Source organism: Dromiciops gliroides, chromosome 4, assembly GCF_019393635.1.
Source record: "Dromiciops gliroides isolate mDroGli1 chromosome 4, mDroGli1.pri, whole genome shotgun sequence".
Lineage (NCBI taxonomy): Eukaryota > Metazoa > Chordata > Mammalia > Microbiotheria > Microbiotheriidae > Dromiciops > Dromiciops gliroides.
Genome location: NC_057864.1, coordinates 441,439,744 through 441,456,171, shown reverse-complemented (window position 1 = coordinate 441,456,171; position 16,428 = coordinate 441,439,744). Strand labels below are relative to the sequence as shown.

The 16,428-nt window shown below is 38.3% G+C and overlaps 1 protein-coding gene across 4 annotated transcripts in view; it reads right to left on the bottom strand.

Annotated features, from left to right (window-relative positions):
- MAGI3 (membrane associated guanylate kinase, WW and PDZ domain containing 3) overlaps positions 1-16,428 on the bottom strand; it is a 224,895-nt gene that overhangs the window by 87,606 nt on the left and 120,861 nt on the right. For all 4 annotated transcript variants that reach the window (XM_044002595.1, XM_044002597.1, XM_044002594.1 and 1 more), the window contains exons 2-4: positions 15,879-15,995; positions 13,075-13,194; positions 5,355-5,564 (exon numbers count right to left, since the gene is read on the bottom strand). In XM_044002595.1, coding sequence (XP_043858530.1) covers positions 5,355-5,564; positions 13,075-13,194; positions 15,879-15,995 — 447 coding nt within the window. The remainder of the gene's footprint in view (positions 1-5,354; positions 5,565-13,074; positions 13,195-15,878; positions 15,996-16,428) is intronic.

Below are 16,428 nucleotides of genomic sequence, written 5' to 3'. Positions count from 1 at the left end.
CATAGTGAGGGGTGAGAAAAGGGGAAAGTGAAATGAAGAAATAGGGAGAAAAGGAAGCTTGAGGCAAAGAGGCTCAATTTTCTTGGTAAAGTATAAATTGAAAGGGGCAGCTAGGTGGCGCAGTGGATAAAGCACCGGCCCTGGATTCAGGAGTACCTGAGTTCAAATCCGGACTCAGACACATGACAATTACTAGCTGTGTGACTCTCGGCAAGTCACTTAACCCTCATTGCCTCGCAAAAATTAAAAAAAAAAAAGTATAAATTGAAGGTCCTCAGCTGAGAGGGGTGGAGGGGAAGGGTTTCCTATGGTAGTTAAGAAAAAAAAGAGGTTTGGAACCATGTCTGTGATGAAAAATATAGGGAATGAAATAGTGAAGAGATTTCCTTCTTCAAGAAGGACCCAGTCGGGATTAGATAAAATTTTGGGGACCCCTTTTTGCATGGCTGCCTGATTTCCAGCTCTGTTTAGTACCACAGGTGTAGCGGGAGGCAGATGACACAGTAATCCAGGTTTGGGCTGTGGCAATAGGACAAAGGAACAAAGGATCTGAGCAGGAGACAGGCTAGATCTGAGCTGATTCACTAAAGGATTGAGACTGGGAAAAGAGAAGAGTACAGCCAGAGCAGGGATAATGGCCCAGGAAGGTACTAAGGGCTAGGGGAATTAATAGATTGAGGAGTGATAAATCATAGAGAGAACTGGAACGATACAAAATTAGGATTATATTTATTATAAATTTTGGAGTTCTTTATTCAAATGTGAGAATATGTTAAGTACTTATAAAACTTAAGGTGTTACAAAAATGTTAGTTGTTATAATGATTATTATTATTATTCCTGTGGTGGTGGTGGGAGAAATGGAACACTTGTGATAAGATAAAAGGCATGCCCATCTTTGTGTGTTGTCTAGTTAGAGGAGAGGAGTAGTTCATTGGGGCACGGGGCGAGGGGCGAGGGGTGGGGGGTGTCAGTGGACTGAAGAGCTGAGATGGGTATCTGGGGCAAAGTCAACATGTAAGTTTCCGTCCCCTAATGTGAGGGCAGAAGTGGAGTTAGTGAAGGAGACAATGAGACAGGCACTGAGCTTCTCTGAGAAGGGAGATACTTAAAGAGAGAATTAAATCTATGGAAGTTGGTAAGGTAACAAAACAAGAAAGGCAAAGCCTGAATCCAGGTCTTCCTGGCTCCAAGGTGGTCTTCCACCCACTTGGACTTGCCATGAAGAAGGGACTCTGCCAGATGAAAAGACAATGTCATCACCTCTGAATGATGCCAAAGGAGGAGGGGTGCAATAGAAGTAATAAGACATTGTTTGTAGTTGGTTTGGGAGCACTTTTTATATTGATATTTGAATATGTACATATCTAATGTTTTGGGAATTCACAGTATCTCCCCCTGAAGAGGAGCAATGACATGAAACATGATAAGACTAGAAAACGATGCAGCTTCCCTTTCTGCCTGCCTCATTATGAGGAATCCATACAGCATGACTTCTCAGGAGTGATCTTGAACATAGCAGAACTCCCTCTAAAATGCTGTTACTTCATTGGGTAATTAAGAAAACTGGTGTTCCAGTATAAAATGCTCCTTCTTCCAAATGGTGCTATTATATTTATGCCCAAGTAGAATAGATGACAAAATCAGTAACTCAAATGTGACACAGTAGATAAGTTGTATCCAGTAATTTATTTTCAGATAAGCAAAAATTGCCTATATATTCATATTTGAAACAAAAAAGCATCCTTTTAAATGTGTGATGTTGGTAAAATTCATATGTATCAACTGAGCAAACCTGGAAATTCCTTTAAAAAACAGTCATGGCTATATAAATCAAACTGATTATTGGACTACTGTCTTTCAAGTCTAAAACTAGAGTCTAGGCCCACACCTATCTCGTGCAGAGAATAAGCAAAGTAACCTAATTATTCCTCCCTAAATGATTCTCTCACATTCCCCAAAAAGGCTGTTCCAAAGGTCTTCTTCTCTCTGCAAACCTCCAGCAGTACCTCCTCAATCAATTATCAAGGGAACTTCCTCTGGTTGATACTTGAAAGTTCTTTACTGGAACCAATCTACTTTTCCAACCTCATTATGCAATATCTACCCCTCCCCCCCACCTTTGAATTGGTCCTTCATATCTGGAATGCCCTCCCTGCTAACCTCCAGCCCTTAGAATCCCTAGTCTCTTTCAAGAATCAGCCAAAGCACCACCTTATACATGAAGTTCTTTTTGATCTTCCAGTTTTTGGTGTCCTCCCAAAATTATCTTCTATCTATTTTGTATATATGTAACTCTCTATCCAGGGCTACTTCCTCAACTCCTGCAGAGGGCACCTGACTACTCACTCAGATTGTAAGGCCAGGGGTTTCTAGTACTATTATTCACAAGCCCCCACCAGCAAGGTCCCCACTGATCATCAGCCAGAATTAATTAGCTTTTAGAAAGGATTTTTATTAAATAGGTATAGCAAGGCAGTTGTTACAGAAAAAGCCCCTTGAACTGAGGGCACACTGTCCCTTTTTTTATACACAAAAGGTTCCTGGGGAGACTGGGTTCAAATTTAAATAGAGGGGCAGCTAGGTGGCACAGTGGATAAAGCACTGGCCTTGGATTCAGGAGGACCTGAGTTCAAATCCAGCCTCAGACACTTGACACTTACTAGCTGTGTGACCCTGGGCAAGTCACTTAACCCTCATTGCCCTGCAAAAAACAAAACAAAACAAAACAAAATTTAAATACAGCAAGTGGACAAAAGAGCAAATTCACAGCTCTTGGTTACTAACAATAATTTATTTCCTTAATGGGCTCCTCATGAAGTTCTCCTTGGGTATGGCTCTCTCTGGCTGCCCAGAAACTGTTTTTCCACTCTGTCTAGTTTGTCTCTCTGCTTTCAAGGAGAGAGCTATCATTCTCTGTCACTGTCATTCTCTTCTCTTCTCTCTTTATCTTCTTTCTGGGTAACTTTCCGTTCAATAATAATTTCTTTTCATGCTCCTAGATCTATATATTGAGGCCTGGTCTCTCTTTCGTCTGAGCTCTAATCCCATATCAGCAATTGTCTACTAGACATGATGAATAAGATATCCTATGTCTATCTCAAAAGCATCATGTATAAAATAAAATTCATTATTTCTTCCCCCAAACTTACCCATCCTTCTTTTGAATGTCCCTATTTCTCTCAAGGGCACGGGATTCTTCCATTCATGCACCCTCAGAGTTATCTCCTCACTTCTGTAACGATTGGAATGACACCACCTGTTGGAGACTTACTGTAGGAAAGCTCCAACATGAGGAGAGGGCCTCTGAGGGCAGGACCATGTGGCTTTCTTTGGTGTCAGGAAGTGACGTTGGCTTGTGGGAGGAAGAAGGCGGAGGCTGGCACGTTGGCTTGCTCTCTTTCCTGAGGACTCTGGTGGAGAAGGGAGCTAGAAATGCGCTCTCCCTTTAATAGATAGATGAATCTAGGCCCTTCTCTCTCTCTTTACCAAATTCTTATTCTTCTCAATAAATGCTTAAAAGTCTAACTCTTGCTAAAGCTTATAATTTTTTGGTGACCACTCATTAGATATTTTAGACAGTATAGCTAGAATTTTAGCCCTCACACTTCCCATATTCTTTCATTTCCAACATCTTGTGAATTTTACCTGCAGAAAATCTCTCATAAACACCCTCTTTGATCAGATACACACCACTTTATTTCAGGCCCCAATCCTCATAGAAAGTGAGCTCTTCAAGAACTTGTCTTTGTATTCCTAGCACCAAATCACTGCTTGGAAAAGAGCAGTTGTTTAATCAATGTTTGTTCTCCAACTGATTAAGTACTTATGATCTAGATTACTATAATAGCCACCTAATATGTCTTCTTGCCTCCAGTCTCTTACCTCTCCAATACACCCCTCATATAGCTAACAAAAAGATATTCTTAAATTGTAGATCTGACCATGTCACTCCCCTGCTTGATCAACTCTAGTGGCTCCTTGTTCCCTTTAAGATAAAATATAAAACTGCTCACTTGGGCTCCAACCTACCTTTCTAGTCCTATTATACATTATTCAACTTCAAGCACTCCTCATTCCTGCCAAACCTGTCTTTTTACATAGTTTGTTTATTGCTAATTGGAGGGACTTTTCCTCTGACAGCTGAGGAATCAGTCTTGACCATAGTTGAGGCCCTGGTAAATATAGTTCAAGGTTTCAACGCAATGGTTACAATACCATGTCTAAACTGTGAGAGATTACACGAGCCTGCAAAAAGCGTATGTAAGGGAAATGTTCAAGGCACAAGCAATGGTGGCCCATGGAAGATATAGGGATTCTCTCATCGACAATAGGTGGGGAAGTCATGGGGATAGAGTGTGAAAGATAGAGTGTGAGCAGTAACTGTTGCCTGTTCATTGTTTTCAGTGAGAACTGAGAGATAATGGAAAATAATTTCTTTCTCTAATCTCCCTTCCTCATCTACTTGCTTGTTTAATAAGGCATCTCTTGCAGTTTGTTGTACTTTTATGTTGTTTTATTATTCTGATTCTGTGTTCCCTTTACAAAAAATACCTGTGATCAACCCAGACATCTTTATCTTCTTATATACATTCTGATTGTAGTCAGAGGATGCAATTGAGAGAAAAAACTGGTCATTTTAAGTACAAAGAAGAAAACCAACTAGGAGAAACCTTCCAAGTTAAGAGAGATATTCAAATATCTAGCCATTGTATGGAGGAGAAATATTTCTTAAAGAGCATTTTTATGAGACTCTCCCATGCCTCCATTGTTGTTCCTACCTATACTTCAAATCTGAGGTATCACTACCTCCCAGGGGACTCTTACAATATAACAAGGGTCCACCAGAGTAGAGCATGATCTCCACTAATATTTGAGGATTTTTCACTGAATGAAGAATAAAGGGGCCAACTTGAAATTTTTGCTGAGGAAGAGGTCAATTTTCAAGTTAAATTTCCTATTGTGGTTTTAGATCCCTGCTAATAAAAGTATTTTTGTAACTGTTTTCTAAAACACCTAAGCATTCCTCACAAGTTAAAGGAAAGAAATAAATATCAATATTCTTATTAGAATATCAGACATTAACCTTAGAAATCTCTTTTTTTTAAAAGAAATCTCTTAAAGATGCAAATAGTTGATTTCTATAACTTCACAGTTTAAATTTGTATATCTTGAAATCATCATCATAATTTTGTATGTTGTCTACAGAGATTTCCTATGCTTTATCGTGTCATTATTAGTAGATAGCCATAAATCCACAAAGTTCTAACACTTACCTTTTGCCCTATAAAAAAACCAAACTGCTTCTATTTTAGTGTCATGTTAAAGTCAATCCATAAGTATACAGTTACAAACCTGTACTTCCACTTCCATTAACTGCCTCCTTGTCTTCCTCCTCTTCCTCCTCAGGAAGAGAGCTGTCCATTCTTTGCATTTTGCTGACTGATGTAGTTCTTTTTCGTTGAGATTCTGTGTCAAAGTCATTATCGAATAACACTTGATCAACTGGATCTGGCTGGAAAGGACTAGGTTCTGCTGGAGGCTTGGGAGTTCCATAGAAGTTTCCTGATGTGTAAAATAAACAGCAATAGCACTGTCAGAATGAGAATATTAACAACCATGAGTAGTGACATTATTACAGAGGGACTGGCTTCTGGTTACTGACTAACTAAAAGTAGATGCTCTATTTAAAATAGAATTAGGCTACTTTTCTGCATACTAAAGTGTATGCAACAGGTAATTACTGAATTATAAATGCTGTCATTTATAATTGCACTTTTAAAAAATTAAAGTATAGAGGTTGATTTCATTTTTTATGTAAAATGCATTTATTCCCAAAGTGATTACATTACAAATAGTTCTAGATAAGGAATTTAATTTGTTTCTACTTTGTTAATTTTAAGGACATTAATACCTTCATGTAAGACATACAGCAGGATTACGTTGGAATAAAAGGTAAAGGTAACTAACCAATTTTGTTCCAGTGTGCAATATAATTAATAATTTTGTTAAAACTTAAGATCTGTAGGGAAACTAAAGCTAAAAGCCTACAGTTAGCATATCTTTTTACTGAAAAGTAATTAAAAATAAAAATTTTGTACATCCTAATTACACAATTTCATTTAATACTTTATCAAACAAGTAATGACATTAATTGTCATTATTATTGTTATTATTATTGAGCCAATATTGGCTCACACCTGAAGGCAGAAAACAATTTTACTATGTTACCATAAGGATTAGCAGTTTTTGTAGAAATAAATAATCTAGAAAAAAATTAAAAGAACCTAATTTCTCAATTTTATACATGTTTTTAATCAAAGAGCCAAGTATAGAAGGAAGGAGCTCATCAGAACTATCAGTATTAACAGTTGGTGGCTACCATGAGTTTTGACCTTGTATTAATCATAATCATGCTAATATTAAAGTGGGATAAAGCAAGCAAATTACACTTTGAGAAATAAAATACTCTTTCCCTATTTAAGATGAATCACTTCCTCCAAGCAAAGGCTTTTGCTCCCTAGAAGAATTAATTAAGGTACTCACCCATGTGAGGTAAATCAGCTCTCCCAGAGGGATGGCTAATGGTTTCTCTGGAAGAAAATTCTATCTCAAGTTTTACTTCCAAAAATGACCCATAAACTGATCATCACATTCCATAGACAAGTCTGGAACAATGTAATTAACTTTCAAGGACCCATTCTATAGCAGGGGTGGTGGAAATACAAACTACTTTTCAAAATCTGACTTTGGAAGGTATTTTTATATGTATTATACTTATTTATTGAGTAATTCTTAAAATTTCAAATATTTGTGTATTACATTATGTTATGTCATATTATATTATTTTATTTATATATTAAACAATGAAAGAGAGGGGAAAGAGAAGAAAAGAGGGAAAGGGGGCTGGAGAGAGGGAAGAGGAGAAGAGAGAAAGAATGTTATTTCTGCTAATGGCACCATTATTTTCTCTCCCTCAGGCTTGAAACCTCAAGTCCCATTGGAAACCCCAATCCACACAGCTCCCATCTCCACGACTTGCCACACCATACTGATTTTTCCTCCACACTCTCCTTTGGAAATGTTCTGATTCTTTCTTTTCACAATGCTGCTACCCTGACTCAGACCTTTGCTCTGTACTATGGCAAGAGCCTTCAAACTGGCTTTCAAGTCACCACTGTTTCCACTTGGCAATGCATCCTAATTTGGCTATACCACACTCCAGCTCAAAAAAGGTCTATGTATGGATCCCCACTGGCTATAAAACAAAATATAAATTCCTTACTTAGTCTTACACTTGAAGTCCTTCAAAATGTTCCTCTAAACTACCTTTCCAGTTTTCTCTTTCACTACTATCCTATATAAAAAACTTTGCTTCAGCAAAACTGTTTTATAATTCCTGACAAATATGCTTTACTTCATCACCTTTGAGCTTTTTCTTCTGCCCAGCCCATTTCTGCCCATTTCAAGCTATCAAAATCCATACATCCCTCAAGGTCTGGCTCCAATGCTATTATGTCCTTCATGAACACAAACCCAAAGTGATCTTCCCTCATCTAAAATCCTGTAGCATGGTTCTTAACATATGCATAATGTAGAGGAAAGAGCACTGGAATCAAAGTCAGAATTGCGGGCTCAAATCCTCATTCTGACACTTAATAAAGCTTGGGCACATCCCATGACCCCTCTGATCCTCATTTTCCCCTCCTCAGTAAAAGAGAGGATAATAATACGTGTAACTTCAGAGGGTTGTTATGAGAAAAGTGCTTTGTAATATTTATACCATTTAACATGGGTTTTTATCCTTTTTGTGACTTAGTCATTTGTAGAAAAATAATAATTCAGAGTGATTCCCATACTGACGGAAAATACTGGATGGACAGAGGGCTGGCCATGGAATCAGGAAGACCTAGTTTAAGTCCTGCCTCTTAGATTGGTGACTGTGTGACTCAAGGGTCACAAGGGAGGTAAATTCTCAGTGCCCTGGTCAAGTTTCTAAAACAGTCCATGTCAAAGCAGCTGCCAATCTATACTAGTAGAGGCAGTTTCTTCACTGTGACCTTCCTGTAACCATAAAATCACAGGTCTGATACAAAACCAAAACAAACAAAACCCAAAACTGTGAGGATTAAATGAGATTACATAATCAAAATCAGAGTTTTAGGATGGAAGGGACCTTAGCAGCCTTCTATGCCAACCTATATCTGGCAAAAGAATCTCCAGGAACATTCTTTCATCCTCTGCCTTCTAAGGCAGGCTATTCAACACTGGAATAATTGTAGTCATTAAGGAAGTTTTCCTGATATTAAGCCTAAATTTCTGTCTTTGCAACTTCACCCCTTTCTCTTGCTTCTTCTCGCTGGGAATTTAAAAGCCTTTACCCTGTTAAATCCATACAAATTTATGGGATTATCATTACAGAAGGAGCCTGGCATGGTGCACAGACAGCCTGCATCCAGGGCAGAAAGAACTAGGTTCAAGTTCCATTTGTGATACATATTGACTGTGTGACCCTGGGCAAGTCACTAAAGCTATTACAGCTTTAGACCAGAGTGGTCAAACACGTGGCCCATAACACTCCTGAGTACGGTCAGGAACAGATTAAAATGTAATTGGGAAAATATTTAACAAAATAAATAAAAATACAATAAAACACAGATAATTTTACTATTTAAAACTAAGTTAATTTGCAGCCCACAGGGATAAATGGCACCCTTTTATATTCTAGTTTGACACCCCTACCCTAGACAAGTCTCTATAATATCAGTTGCAGAGAAGGTGCTGCCTTGTATTGATAGAGAGAATTTACTGACTTGGGAGGTCCCAATGCCAATGAAATCACAGGTCCAGTCCCTATCCTTGGCCTGTGGCCAAGCTGGTAATGAGCCTTCTGCTTTCCAAAAGGATGATCCTTAGATACATGACATATAGTCATTGTTTTGTTTTGTTTTTTTAGTGAGGCAATTGGGGTTAAGTGACTTGCCCAGGGTCACACAGATAGTACGTGTTAAGTGTCTGAGGCCGGATCTGAATTCAGGTCCTCCTGACTCCAGGGCCGGTGCTCTATCCACTGCGCCCCCTAGCTGCTCCTACCTGCACTCACAGCCTCTCCAGACTGGCAGGAACTGTAAAAGCTCTAGTCTTGAAGATCCCAGAGTCACCTAAATGGCATGAGGCAGCATCCTACCAGGGCCTCATGATAACTATGGGGGATACGCACTATTTCCCTGCTTAGATAAAAAGCCGTGCTTCCTATTTTTGTATTGCACTCCATGCCTCAGACATACTGGGTGCTCACCACAGAACCCTTTTTGTACTTGTGTAGATACGAAAGCCTTGCTATGAGAACCTTTAGTGCCTCTGAAAGAATCAGGCTGAATAAACAAACATATCAGAAGAGAGTCAACTGGCATTTCTTAAGGGCCACCCATGTGCCAGGCACGAGGCTAAGAACTGGAAGACAAAAAAAGAAAGACAAAAAACAAGCCCTACTTTCAAGGAGCTCACAGACTACAGGAGGAGACGACATGTAAATCATCAAGGGCAAACTATATAGAGACAGGATAACCTGGAGATAATTGACTGAGGGAAAAGTATTAGCATTAAGGGGGATAGGGAAAGTTTCTTGGAGAAGGTGGGATTTTTGGTTGAAACTTGAAAAAAGGCACAGAGATGAGGAAGAGAGAATTATAGTCAGTCAGTGAACTAACGTTTATTAAGCACCTACCCTGCACCAGGCAGTGTGCTAAGGGATGGGGAGATAAAGAAAAGCAAAAAAAAAAAAAGTCCTCCTCTCGAAGAGTCTAATGTGGGGGGGGGGCGGAGGGGGGAAGCAAGAAAAACAAGTATAGCCTACAAAATAGAAATAGGATAAATTGGAGGCAGTGTCAGAAGGGAAGAGAGGAGGAGAAAGGGAATCCCAGACCTAAGGAACACCAATGAAAGGCTCCAAGTTAGACATGCAGTGTGAAGAGTAGCCAAAAGGTCAGTGGCACTGTATCCCAGGTTATGGGGGCTAAGTAAGATGTAAAAAACCTGGACAGGTTTTGGCATTGAATGCCAAGCAGAGGATCCTGGAGATGACAGAGAGCCATGAGGGTTTATTGAAAAGAGGAGGAGTGACACGGTCAGACCTTTGTTTTAAGATCCATATGACAGCTGAATAGAGAGTGGATTGGAGTGGGGAAAGACTGGATTCAGAGAAACCCATCAGAAGCTATTGTGTGAGGTGATGGAGCCTGTAAAAGGGAGGTGACAGTGTCAGAAGAGAGAAGTGGGATACATATGAAAGACATTAAGAAAACACTGGGGGCAGCTAGGTGGTGCAGTGGATAGAGCACCGGCCCTGGATTTAGGAGTACCTGAGTTCAAATCCAGCCTCAGACACTTGACACTTACTAGCTGTGTGACCCTGGGCAAGTCACTTAACCCCAATCGCCTCACCAAAAAAAAAAAAAAAAAAAAAGACATTGGGAGGAAAGAAAGTGGAAAAATTGACTGTAGATGGTCTCCTCAAAGAGTTCATCCACAAAAGGAAGGATAAATAGTTTGGATGTACAGATCAAGTGAGAATTTTTTGAGAATGAAGGAGAAACATGGTTATGTTTGTAGGTGGTAGGGAAGTAGCCAACAGATGAAGATTATTGAAAGTGAGGATGATGGAGGGGTGGGCAATCTGCTGGAGAAGATGGGAATGAATGGGATTACTTGTACAAGCAGAGGCATTTGCTTAGACGAGGAGAGGGACCACCTCTTCATAAAGGCAGAAGTCTTCCAGATGATGTGAAATGAGGAAGAAGGAAGAAGGAGGAACTTTCTGAGAATGGCCTCAGTTTTTCAGTGCCTCCAGGTTCTCAGCTTAGAAAGTGGGAGGAAGAACCATGGAAGTTTTGAGGAGGTGTGGAAGAGGTGCTATGGTGAGGAGGACAGTGAATCAATTAGGGAGGTGTAAAAAGATTGCCTTGCTGCAGTGAGGGCCTAGTTGAGAATATTTAACATAAATCTTGATTGGAATCAGTCGGTATTATTTCTTGATTTTTCTCTAGCTTCATTTGGTAGGAACAAAGGGAACAGATGGTGGGAATAATCCAAAGTTGGTATTTGGCAGGGTTGGATCTGTCACATTGATGGATATTAACTCCATCCTCATCCAGTTCCCAAATTACTTTTATCTCCTTTTCTATACTATCTCTGTTCTGGAAAACTTTTCATTTCATGGAATCTGGAGGTCATAAATACTTGGAATGGCAACATTCAACAAAACAATGTTTCATGGATCAGTGTTATATCCAGACAATGGTGGACAACAGTTATTTCCAATGTATACTTTTATTCTATAGGTGCAACATTGTTTCATCCTGCAATGATATGTTACACAGATTCAACCATTTTCTTTCAGTCTACTTTGATCACAAAGTCCAGGCCCCTTAAGGACAGATAACTCTTCAGTAATTTCTGGTGGCATTGATGTAGTCTTGAATTGTCAACATAAACCTTTCTATGACTTACAATAAATAAATCCAATGGCACATACCTGTTCTTAACCTTTCTGATTGCTCCAGGAAGTTTTGCTTGCTAATTCCTAAAGTATTTATGTAGGTTTGCGACCTAGTGATAATATGCTCTGAAAATATTTGCAATCCTCTTCCTCCTTTATGAGGATGTGCTCATCTTAGTTTAACTGCATTCGGGGAATGGAACCTATGAATGCAATTTCTCATGTCTCTTCCCTATTTCCTATTATCAAAAATATTCCTGTCTCAGTTCTAAAATGGCCACATCCTTACAACACAATGAAAAATGGTCAACTCCACCAACTTTTCATTTGGTAGAACATTCATAACATCTTTTAGGAAGTAGCATTTATGATCAAGGTGAGGTTAGGATTTAGAGAAGCAAACCATATTTATGATAGTTACCATATACAAAAAACCCCCAAACTGGCCTCTCCCTGATTCACAAAACAAAACCCCCAAATTGAGAGAGCTATCTGACTAAAGTGAGAAATCCATTGCTAACACTTCTTATGAATGGGAAAATGCCAAACATCATTCTGGGTATGCAGACATCTATGCCGTGTATCTTCTGTTCCTGACACTGTATGACTTTAAGTAAGTCACTTCACTTCTGACCTTAAGTCCTTCACCTGTGAAATAGGCATAATACATACACTACCTAGAGATTACTTTGGAGAAAGCCCTTCGGAAACCTGAAAGTTATATGAAAATGTGAATTATATAGGTACTCAAAATACCTCTCAATTCCCTAGGGATCAGTGAAGTATATACTGGAGTATAAAAGAACAGCTCACTTTCAAGATTCTTTATATGATATAGTACTTTCATTATTTTTTGTTTGTTTCTTAAAAGTTTATTTTCTTACTGATCTATTTTTACATCACACTCATTTTCCAAATATGTCTCTGTATTCTCCTACTTAGTGAGCCATGCCTGGTAACAAAGATTAAAAAAGAAAGAGAAGGGGCAGGTGGTGCAGTGGATAAAGCACAGACCCTGGATTCAGGAGGACCTGAATTCAAATCCAGCCTCAGACACTTGACACTTACTAGCTAGCTGAACCTGGGCATGTCACTTAACTCTCATTGCCCCACACACAAAAAAACAAAACAAAAACAATACAAAACAAACAAAAACAAAATGAGAAAAAAAACAGTTAAGCAAAACCAATATTGATTTCATACAGCAGTATGAGCAATATTCCCCTGCCTCTGTGATGGAGAAGGGCATTTTCTCAACTTTTCTTCAGGTCCAAGTTTGGGCACTACAATTAAATAGAATTTAGTTTCATTTTATCCCCCCCCCCCCCATTTAAATCATTACTAATTATGTTTTCCTGCTTAAGCTTACTCTACTCTGTATCAGAGACTCCAAGGCTAAGTTCCCTTGACTTTTCAATGTTTTTGGTAATTTATCAAATTCATCTCAACGAAGAAAAAAGACCTTCTATAAGAAGAAAAAAATTAGAAATAGTTGGTATTTCATTGACCAAATTTTGTCTAAATTGTTTTCTGTTATTTGGAAATACTCCTGGATATCAAATGTTTGGGGTCACATACCATCATATGTTCCACTTTCTAACAATGCTCCACTCTCTTCTAGTGCTTTGAACTGCTCAACAGAAATGAAATTATAGTCTACCCCTGGAACTTCCCCATCCCTGGGGGCTCTTGTAGTGCCTAAAAGAGGGGAAAAGAGAAGTCAGGTTATAAAACACGTATTCTCTTACAAAATATTCAGAGATGATGTTCACAAAAATACTGTTTATAACACTCACAAAAAGTCCTCAATAGAAATTTCCAAGTGAAATTAGGGTAATAAATAAAGTATAAATGAGAAAAGAGAATTTTAAAAATAAAGATAAACACATGAAATTCAAAACTACAAAGACTCTGAAAAACTGAGTCTGAGTATCCTGGAAAATTTAATTGCCTAACAACTAACACTTATACTTTTATTAAACTTCAACAAATAACCCAATTCTCAATTATCGTTGCTAACTGGGAAAGGGAGGTAATAGACTAGATAAAATTTACCAAACCCCTCCCCCACAAAAACCCCACCTCATCAGCCATGTCCCCATGCCATATTACTGATACTAGGCAGCTGGTAGTGCAGTGGATAGATCACTGGGCCTGAAGATCTGAAACTGAGTTCAAAGTTGGCCTCAGACTTTGACCAGTTTGGGAATCCTGAGCAAATCACTTGACCTCTACCCCAGTTGCCTCATCTATAGAATAGGGATAAAAATAGCCTCTACCTCCCAGGGTTGTTTTGAGACCTCCCAAGCAACCATCTAAACCTACAATCTGTGTGAGGTAAAGGCATGAAAAAAAAAAAAGAAAAGGTTTTTCTGGAAGTTGTAATGTTCCAATGAGAAAAGAAAGAAGGAATTCTAAATTGTGAATTTTTTAGACTGATTCATAAAATTGATTCAAATTGATTGATTTGGAGAGCTTTCATAAAAAAAAGTGTTAGGCTTACAGTCAGGAAGTGTTGGCTTCAAATTCCATCTCTGGCATTACTTTTGAGACTCTTGAGTATGCCACTATGTGTTTCAGAACTAAGCTATACAAAGAGTATGTATACATATACTGAAGAAATCACAGTTTCTTTTCATAGTTTCTTGCTTACCTTTTCATTCATCCATTCATCAAGTTGCTGCCACCTAGACATTAATCTCTGAAATTATTTCTAAAATCTATGGAATACTAAGATTTTAAAGTAAAACTAACTTCATGAAATGAACAGATCATAAATATTGTACTTGATCTATCAAACAGGTAATAGGAAACTCCTTGAGTTCACTGAGTATAAGAATAACATATTCAGACCTGCCTGTTAGGAAAAATCACTGGTAAATTTTGGAAGATGGAATGGACAGAGAGAAAGTAGTCAGGAAGACCAACTAATAGATTGTTCTAACAGTCCAGGTGAGAAGAGATGAGGGACTGAAGTGATGGCTACATAGGTAGAATAAGGCTAATTCATACTCTAAGTGAAAACCTAATTTTAGTACAAACGTTTTAAAATTCTTTACTGCTTTCAGCAAAGGAGAACAAGGAGTTAACTCAAGATATAAATGACAATGTTACCTTGACGTTATTCCTTGTATTAAGTAATCAGTGGTCTCATCTTACTTTTATATCATTATGTCCCAGTTGCCAACTTCCTGACTCTCTCTTTACTACCATTGCTCAGTAAATTCTCAGTCTGAGGTTCAGTCAATAAAAATTTATCACCCAATAAAGATTCTGTTAGCTGTGAAGACTCCCCCAGACATTCCCCCTCCTTTCTTAATGAGTTCAGAGGCTAGTTCAGTCTTTCCACCCCAACTCTTGCCCTCATTGCAGAAAACTTCAACATATACATTGATGCTCCCTCAAATATCCTAACTTCTCAATTCCTTGATCTACTCAATTCCCAAGACCTGTCATCTACTACTCTACCTTATTTATATAGATATATAGTTAGTCAACTAGCATTTACTAAGTACCTACCATATGCCACATACTGTGCTAAGCACTGGGAATAAAAATAAAGGAAAAAAATGTTTCACTATATGTTCATGCAGTCTAAAATTCCTTTATCTGATCATAATTACTTCAGAACATAAAGATTTTCAAATATGTGTAAGTATACTCATAAAATGAATATGGTTCCAGGCAGCCCAGTTAAAACTGTAGATAGTTTTCAATAAATTTTTAAACATAGACAGCTGTGGATCATGATTTTATCTTAACCCCGCCACCCCAGGCCTTTTTTACCCTGCTGCATGTTTCCCCTCATCTCTAATCCCTGATGTTCATTTCTTTCTTGCTCTAGGAACAAACATTAAATCAATACTACTTTTGCTTCTGGAAAGGGTGTGTCAATCAACTCCCCTACAGTTCCATTCACTAGATATGATTTCCTAAGCAAACACCCTTTTCTGTTTGCTATTGCAGTGTATGTGTTATTTCTTTCTACTAGAATGTGAGGTCCTTGAGGGTGGGGACTGTCTTGTTTTTGTACTTGTATCTGCAGAGTTGAGCACAGTGTTCATAGTAAATACATAACAAATGTATTCATTTATGTAAATCACTGAGGAGAAGTAAAGACTGGGGAGCAATATGACTGCTTTATCTCAAATATTTATTAATAATTCGAATTTGTCTTCATAAGTTTTCGATTTTCTTTTAAAAAAAAAAGGACAAGTTTTTCAAAAGCCTCCTGTAGCCCAATGCTCAATCCCAGGGGTGAGAGGGTAGGCGTGTCTCAATCTCTATATAACAGAACTGCAGCCTTTAGTGAATTTTATCTATAATATCCTTAGTTTAACTAGAATGCTTGAGAATCTTACATGCGACATTCACATACTTACATGGGATGGTTCTCAAGTAGAGATTGTCTCTAATCACTTGCTGGAGTTTGTGATCAATTGAGCCTTTTTGAAATTGAAGACTCAGATAATGACGCAAATCTTTATTGATGACTTTTCCTACAAAAAAACAAAGCAAAGAAAAACAAAACATATATTATTTTGTAAGCACCAGCAACCACTTTCGTTCAAGCTCTATTCCCATGGCTTATACCCTAGGATCTAAAAGCCTGTGCCGGAAGAATATAACCTCTGGTCAGTCCTGAAAAATGAGAGGGTGTGAGCACAGCTGTGGTGACAGATTGCCATCCGAGGATCAGTCTAAGGTACACAGAAGTTTATCACCCCATGCTTAATGTTACAGGGTGCAGCAACTCAAGAAACTGATAAGAATAGAGTAGCAATAACTATAAAATACAGATAAACCCTTGTGGACCATATTGGACTTGAATATTTTTATTTCTTTAATTAAATGATATGTCTGCTGGTAAGAGAGTACATTATTTGCAAAGCAACACACAGGTGCATATTACATAAATATATGGAACATAAT